Source organism: Heteronotia binoei, chromosome 11 (genome assembly GCF_032191835.1).
Source record: "Heteronotia binoei isolate CCM8104 ecotype False Entrance Well chromosome 11, APGP_CSIRO_Hbin_v1, whole genome shotgun sequence".
NCBI classification, from domain to species: domain Eukaryota; kingdom Metazoa; phylum Chordata; class Lepidosauria; order Squamata; family Gekkonidae; genus Heteronotia; species Heteronotia binoei.
In genome coordinates this window covers 19,102,801-19,111,334 of record NC_083233.1, presented here as the reverse complement: position 1 = coordinate 19,111,334, position 8,534 = coordinate 19,102,801, and the positions used below count along the sequence as shown (strand labels likewise).

Here is an 8,534-nt window from a genome sequence, read left to right as displayed (position 1 = left end):
CAATGGCCCATCCAGTCCAACACTCTGTGTCACACACTGGCCAAAACACACACACACACTGTGGCTAATGGCCACTGATGGACCTCTGCTCCATATTTTTATCTAACCCCCTCTTGAAGGCGGCTATACTTGTGGCTGCCACCACCTCCTGTGGCAGTGAATTCCACATGTTAATCACCCTTTGGGTGAAGAAGTACTTCCTTTTATCCGTTTTAACCTGTCTGCTCAGCAATTTCATCGAATGCCCACGAGTTCTTGTATTGTGAGAAAGGGAGAAAAGTACTTCTTTCTCTACTTTCTCCATTCCATGCATTATCTTGTAAACCTCTATCATGTCACCCCGCAGTCGACAATTCTCCAAGCTAAAGAGCCCCAAGCGTTTCAACCTTTCTTAAAGGGAAAGTGTTCCAGCCCTTTAATCATTCTAGTTGCCCTTTTCTGGACTTTCTCCAATGCTATAATATCCTTTTTGAGGTGCGGCGAACAGAACTGCACACAGTACTCCAAATGAGACCACACCATCGATTTATACAGGGGCATTATGATACTGGCTGATTTGTTTTCCATTCCCTTCCTAATAATTCCCAGCATGGCGTTGGCCTTTTTTATTGCAAACGCACACTGTCTTGACATTTTCAGTGAGTTATCTACCACGACCCCAAGATCTCTCTCTTGGTCAGTCTCTGCCAGTTCACACCCCATCAACTTGTATTTGTAGGTGGGATTCTTGGCCCCAATGTGCATTACTTTGCACTTGGCCACATTGAACCGCATCTGCCACGTTGACGCCCACTCACCCAGCCTCAACAGATCCCTTTGGAGTTCCTCACAATCCTCTCTGGTTCTCACCACCCTGAACCTATCTTTTGTAGAAAGATAGGTGGTGGTGGAGCTAATCCAGGGATTGTTATGCAGCTGCACCTACTATTCTATGGACAAGGAGGTGGAACTCTCCGAAGGAGGAGGTGGAACTCCCAGAAAGGTTCAGGAACTGCGCCCCTGTAAGCTCCCACTGAATCTGAGGCCTACATGTGTGTACCTATTTAAGATTATGTAGCAGAGATATAAATTTTATAAAGAACACAAACACAACTATATTTTTAAAAACTTAAAACATGCTTAAAACGTTAAAACTCATTGGTCTTAAAGGTGCTTTCTTTGTATCTGTCCCATGGGATCCAGGGGACTGGGCAAAGAAAGCTCTGGCTCTTTTCTTCCTTCCCCAGGGACTGGGGAGCAGGGCGCGGGGGAAGAGTCAATAGAAGAAAGAGAGGCTTGGCTCAGAAGCTCTGCTGTGCGATTGAGAGAGTCTGGCAAAGCAAGCTATTCCTCCCTAAGGGAGGAGTCTCAGCCAATGAAGAAAATAAAGGTTTTGTTCTGTAGCTCCTGAGCAAGGTTGGCAAAGCAAGCTGTTATGCAGAAGGATGCAAGATATAGGAAGAAGGAAGCAGATGACAGCCAATTGCTCGGGGGCCTGCATTACATCATGCTAGCACTCAATATCAAACTGGCTCCTGGGTGCTGGGTTGGAACTATATCTTAAGAGTACAGACATAATTGCAACTGAAAAAACGACAGCCACTGGTCTAGTTCTATCCCTCCCCTCCTTAACAAGCAAACTTAGAGGTCCTGACGGTATGACACAGAGGATTTCCCCATCTCTGACCACTTCAGTGGCTGTGATAAAAGGGGCTGAAGCCATCAGAAAATCGTCATTGATGTTTTAGTACAGAAGAGGATATTTTCTGTGTTAGTTATGTTTATGGCTGCATTCCAGGGCTTTTTTTGAGCAGGAACGCACAGGAACTCAGTTCCAGCTGGCTTGGAGCCAGGGGGTGTGGCCTAACATGCAAATGAGCTCCTGGTGGACCTTTTTCTGAAAAAAGCCCTACTGTTTCCACATGGGGATTTTCCCCTGCATGGATTACAGAAAGCCCCTGACTTAAAGGCCCTGTTCAGACGCACAGTATAATCAGATACTTCCTTCCGGATTTAAAGTGGCTGATCAGACAGCAACATCTGCCTCCCGGTATTATCTCCTGGTAGCCCCCCCAAAAAAAACCCTTCTCGGAACCAGATTATTTTGTTACCTGCTCCTTTGCGGTGCTTTTTGAGTTCTCCGGTTTCGCTTTGTAGTTTTCTCCGTCTGAATAGTTCTGCTGCAATATTAACCAACTTCCGGATGTCTGAAGGCTGCCCCAGAGCAAAAGGAGCCTCAGACATCCGGCTTACGGTCGCCATGTGTTTTTTTACTATTTATTTATATGCGCATAACTGCATAACCACATAATATTTTAACCTATGTGCATGCGCATAATGCGTGCATGCACATAATAGTGGAAGAAAAAAACCTGCATGGTGCCGTCGTGTGGATGGCAGAAGATGGTTTCACTGCGGAGTGATTCGCATTGCAGTATGGCCGTCTGATCGATAATATCCGGAACAAAGATATTCGGAACAGAACCGGGTCAGTTTAACACGGACTCAACACGCTGTGTGAACAGGGCCAAATAGTAGCATCCTAGGATTGCCAGATCCTTTCTGGCTGTTAGTGGGGACGGAGGACGGTAAGATCACCAACTCCTGGTCGAGAAAGTCCTAGAGATTTGGGGATGGAGCCTGGGGAGGACAGGGACCTCAGTGGGGGTACAGTGCCCCAGAACGCACCCTCGAAAGCACAGGGCCGGGTCTAGGGGGGAGCAGAGGGGGTGCTTGTCCCGGGCGCTGCCGGAGGGGGGGAATCGCCAAATTGGGTATGGAGTCCATTCTATTCTATGGGCCCATAAGATAGAATGGGTCCATAAGGGGATGTCATTTTAAAATGTTGCCACCCCCTCAAAAAACACGTAGATCCGGTCCTGCCAAAGCATCCATTTTCTCCAGGGGTACCGACCTCTGTAGTCTGGTGATGAGCTGTAATTCTGGGGGGCCGCCTGAAGGCTGGCATCCCTAAAACATCCACATAATCAGGGCTTTTTAATAGCAGGAACTCCTTTGCCTATTAGGCTACACCCACCACCACCACCACCAAAATAGCCAATCCTCCTGGAGCTTACAGGGCTCTTAGTACAGGGCCTACTGTAACCTCTAGGAGGATTGGCTGCATCAGGGGTGTGTGGCCTAATATGCAAAGGAGCTCCTGCTACAAAAAAAGCCCTGCACGGAATGTTGGTGTCATCCCAGCCATGACCCATGGGCTTCCCTGGACTTTCCTCTTTAAATCAGATCAAAGAAAAACCTCCTTTGATCTGGTTCAAAGAAGGAGCTGCAAGATGGCTGCAGGTGACGCTTCCACCTGGATACTCCACCCACAGCCACTTCACGGAGGTGGACAGAGCTCTGTTCCCCCTTCAGAATGGCAGAGCTAAGCTCCACATTTCTTCATCCCCTTTTGGCCTTTTAAAGGGCTTTTTTCTTTTCCCAAATGAGCTATGCTGAATAGAAGCAGCCTATCTCGTATCAGCTAGTTTCCCCCTGAAAGACTTGGGATGATACGAAGAACTTAAGCTAGCGAGGGCACTGGTGGGAAACAAAGGAGAAAGAAGTGACATATGCTCCAGGCCTATCTTTTGACAAAGGCTATAAAAGAATTCCAAACATTTGCTGGTTTAAGTCAGATGGTTCAAGTGCATTCTTTTAAAGCAAAGGGACAGAACAGGAGCTGCCAAAAATGTTCAATCTACGGTGCGCATACGCAACAGAAGACTGAAGCGGTCCAGCTTTGAAGGGGTGGAATGGACTATATACCAAGGGTGGCCAAACTTGCTTAATGTAAGAGCTACATAGAATAAACTTTAGGGATTTGAGAGGCGCAAGACATGAATGTCAGGTGTTTGAGAGCTGCAAGGAAGGAAGGAAGGAAGGAAGGAAAATAGATGGGGAGGGAGGAAGGAGAGAGAGGTGGAAAGAAAGCAACTTTTACTGCATTTACTGGCTTGGTTTGGAAAAGCCAAAGAGAAATGCCTCCTCCAAGCCAGCCGACAGGGCAATGAGAGCTTTGAGAGCCACACGATATGTGTGAAAGAGCCACATGTGGCTCCCAAGCCACAGTTTGACCACCCCTGAACTATACCATTTCAAACTGCAGGTGGGGATACCACTTTTGAATGCTGCCATGAGGGGATAAAAAAAACCTGCACAGCAAGTAGGACCATGAGCTGAGGACTGGACTACCTTTTTCCTGATACACTATCCTATTATTATTATTTTTTGCACAGAATATTTGACATGGGGAAGCATTAACAAGGCATTCCTGACCTGTCAGAAGCACAAAGTGGCATAGTCCTCCCTTACTTCATAAGATTCGAACTCCTCGCTCACCTATTTGTGTACACCAGGCCTGGTTGATGATGGATCAGGAGATGTCCCTATATATGTGGATTAATATCTAGGGACCAGCAACATTTTCTCCTCCCACAACTGCTTCAAGGATGTCATCTAGAGCAGGGGTCTCCAACCCTCAGGCCATGGACCGGTACCAGTCCATGGCCTGTTAGCAACCGGGCCGTGAGTTGTTAATTATTTTATTGTATATTACAATGTAGTAGTAATAATAATAAGAAGAAGACATTAGATTTATATCCTGCCCTCCACTCCAAATTTCAGAGCTTCAGAGCAGCTCACAATCTCCTTTACCTTCCTTCCCCACAACAGACACCCTGTGAGGTGGCTGGGGCTGAGAGAGCTCTGCCCAGAAGCTGCCTTTTCAAGGACAACTCCTACAAGAGCTACAGCTGACTCAAGGCCATTCCAGCCGCTGCAAGTGGAGGAGTGGGGAATCAAACCCGGTTCTCCTAGATAAGAGTCCGTTTGCTCTTTATCTAGCAGGAGCTCCTTTGCATATTAGGCCACATCCCCTGATTGTAGCCAATCCTCCTGGAGCTTACAGTAGGCCCTGTACTAAGAACTCCGTAAGCTCTTGGAGGATTGGCTACATCAGGGGGGCATGGCCTAATATGCAAAGGAGCTCCTTCTAGAAAAAGAGCCCTATGCACACTTAACTGCTACACCAAACTAACAGAAATAAAGTGCATAATTATATCATCCTGAAACCATCCCCCCTCCCCCCAACACCAGACCGTGGAAAAATTGTCTTCCACAAAACCAGTCCTTGGAGCCAAAAAGGTTGGGGATCGCTGATCTCTAGAGCATTACACTTATTTATAGGCCATCTGCCTGTGTTCCTTCAGTACATCAGCACTTACCCGGATATGAATTTGTTCTCCCACAGTGGGTGCACTTTCTTGTTTCCTGGTGACAGCTAGCATGTTAACGAGAGGACGAATGGTCATTCCCTGTGGTGCAAGAGAAGAATTAAATAAACGACCCACGGAGAATGTACCCGTTTCCACTCAAAAAGCAAATTTATGGCAAGCCTAACTACTTCGTATGCATCTTGCATTTTTGGCCATGCGAGAAAATCGTCACGATCACCAGAAAAACAAAAACACCGAAAGTGAGGAGAATCAGAACAAGACAGACTGGTCAGTCCAGCAGCGGAAGGATCTTAAAATAGAAAATTGTTGACCTTTGATTTTGTGTATAAAATTAGTTCTGGACATTGTTCAAAGAAGGGGGAAACGTGAGATGCATCGCAAAGCAGTTGTTTGAAAAATTCCTTCCCGGTTTCATGTAATAGATTGCTGTTCCTTCCTCCAAATAGCACAGGGCGCCCTGAACTTAAATTCTGACTTCAGTTTGGCTTTAGGGTTTTAAATTGGATTTTATGGAAAGTGTACCATTGGATTGTATTTATTGAATTTATGTGCAACTGTTTTATTGTTCTGTTTCAACTCTGAGCCCCCTTGCAGGCAGGGCTGGCCGTAGGGTGCGTGGCACTCTAGGCAGAGTTGCCATGCTGTGCCCCCTTCACATGCCATGCCCCCTCCTGCCCCCTGCCCTCCCTTCTTGTCATATTTGAACCCTTCCAGCTAGCCCCCCCTCCCCCGGCGTGCTCAGAGGTGCGATGCTAGCTTCCCCCTTTCCCCGGCCACTTTGACTCGAGCATTTCCATAAAGCATTCTCTTAAGAGAGCTCACGAGGCGGTGAGCCTTCGCTCCGCTCTCCCTTCCAGAAGGGAGTGGGAAGCAAAGCCTTGTTGCGTCGTGCGCTCTCTTAAGAGAATGCTTTATTGAGATGCTCGCTTTGAAGCAGCTGGGTAAGGGGGAGGCTGGCATTGCTCCTCCAAGTGTGCCCGAGGGCCACCTTCTGCCCACTCACCCCAGTGCACTCAGAGGAGCTACGCCAGCCTCCCCCTTACCTGGCCACTTTGAAGCGGGCATCTCAGTAAAGCGTACTCTTAAAAGAGAGCACGACATGATGAAGCTTCACTCCCCCCCTTCCTTCCAGAAGGGAGGGGGGAGCGAAGCCCTGTCACATTGTGTGCTCTCTTAAGAGAACACTTTACGGAAATGCCTGAGTCAAAGTGGCCAGGTAAGGGGAGGCTGGTGAATTGAGAGTGCTGGGGGTCAGCGAATTAGGCATTTGTCTGGGGTACCAGGAGGTAAAAGGTAAAGGTAGTCCCCTGTGCAAGCACCAGTCATTTTCGACTCTGGGGTGACATTGCTTTCACGTTTTCACAGCAGACTTTTTACGGGGTGGTTTGCCATTGCCTTCCTCAGTCATCTACACTTCCCCCCAGCAAGCTGGGTACTCATTTTACCGACCTCGGAAGGATGGAAGGCTGAGTCAGCCTGATAGCCGGCTACCTGAACTAGCTTTTGCAGGGATCAAACTCAGGTCGTGAGCAGAGGGCTCCGACTGCAGTACTGCAGCTTTACCACACTGTGCCACAGGGCTCTTGGTACCAGGAGGGGGGGAGCCCAATTCGGCACCTCCCCTCCTGGCACCCTAGGCAAATGCCTAACTTGCCTAGAGGGTGAGCCGGCCCCGCTTGCAGGGGAGGGCAGGAAAGAAATCCCATGAAATAAAATAATTAATAAATTGCAGTCACTTTGTTTTCTTCTCACAACTGTAAAGTAAGTTAGGCTAAGAAAAAGTGACTGAATGAGATGACTTCCAGCCTCTGGAGGATTTCACCAGAGCTCCCGGATTCTAACCTGATCGTCTAACTCCTCCACCACACTGGGTCTTGTGCTATAGTTTTAAGAATCACATCCATTCATTTGATACAGTTCCTGTCATACCAAGTAAAGCCATCGTTATACATAGCACAGAACGATAAATTAATTCACGTCTACCCCGCCTTTCCCCACCAGAGGCACCCGAAGTGGCTTACATCGTTCTCTCCTCTATTTTATCCTCACAACAACCCTGACAGGGAGAAGCCGGAAGCCCCAGTCAACTACTTGATCCTTGCATAAGGCATACCCTGGGTCAGGGCAGAAGGGAGGTAGGTGAGGCTGAGTGTGAGTGATTTGCCCAAGTTCACACAGCAAGTTTTGAACCTGGGTCTCCCAGTTACTAGTCTGACACTGATATGAGTTTACTAGATACTAGTCTGCCACTATTGGGGCTTTTTGTGTAGAAAAAGTCCAGCAGGAACTCATTTGCATGTTAGGCCACACCCCCTGATGTCACCAGTGTTTTGAGTGGAGCTTTTTTGTAGAAAAAGCCCAGCAGGGACTCCTTTGCATATTAGGCCACACCCCCTGACACCAAGCCAGCCGGAACTGCGTTCCTGTGCGTTCCTGCTCAAAAAAAGCCCTGGCCACTATATTTATGCTCTATAAGCAATTCACATGCAACAGATCACAAATTCAGTACTTCGCACCCAAGAAGGAGAAGAGATTGGATTTATACCCCGCCCTTCACTACTCAAAGGAGTCTCAGAGCAGCTTACAATCTCCTTTCCCTTCCCCTCCCCACAAGAGACACCCTGTGAGGCAGGTGGGACTGAGAGAGCTCTCCCAGAACTGCTCTTGAGCAGAACAGCTTCTGACAGAATTATGACTGACCCACGGTCGCTCCAGCAGCTGCAAGTGGGGAGGAGTGGAGAATCAAATCTCCCAGGTAATAGTCCATGCACTTAACCACTACACCAAACTGTCTCTCCCTCAAGAACCCCTCAAGAGAGCCTTTCTATCTGCTTTGAAAAGCAGCCCCAAATAAATGGATTGAGCAGCACTTTTGAAAAAACATAATGGAGGAACTGATTGAGACCTCCACAGGAGCAGATGCACAAATGAAACTGCCTTATACCGAACCAGACCACTGGCCCATCCGGTTCAGTCTTGTCTGCTCTGACTGGCAGCATGTCTCCAGGGTCTTAGGTTGCAGTCTTTCACATTATCATCACCTGGTCCTTTTAACTGGAGATGCTGGGGATTGAATCTGGGATCTGCTGTATGCCAAGCAGATACTCTACCACTGAGCTATGGTCCTAAAAGGTTGTTACAGAGCTGTAGTGCCACTGCAGTAAAGGCCCTGCTCCTGGCTGTTAACAATTGCACTTCACGTGATGAGAATAAGTTGAGCAGAGAGCATAGAGGAAGAGGAGCTTGCTAAGCTGTGTTGGACTCAGGCCATCAGAGGCTTTCAAGGTAAGTGCTACCATTTTGAACTGGACCCAAAGG

At 47.9% G+C, this 8,534-nt stretch overlaps 1 protein-coding gene across 1 annotated transcript in view; it reads right to left on the bottom strand.

Moving 5' to 3' along the window:
- The window catches only part of LOC132578958 (sodium/hydrogen exchanger 2-like), a 53,920-nt gene that overhangs the window by 24,336 nt on the left and 21,050 nt on the right, over window positions 1-8,534 (bottom strand). Inside the window, exon 6 of the mRNA XM_060249116.1 lies at window positions 5,205-5,294. Within this exon, the coding sequence (XP_060105099.1) occupies window positions 5,205-5,294 (90 nt within the window). The remainder of the gene's footprint in view (window positions 1-5,204; window positions 5,295-8,534) is intronic.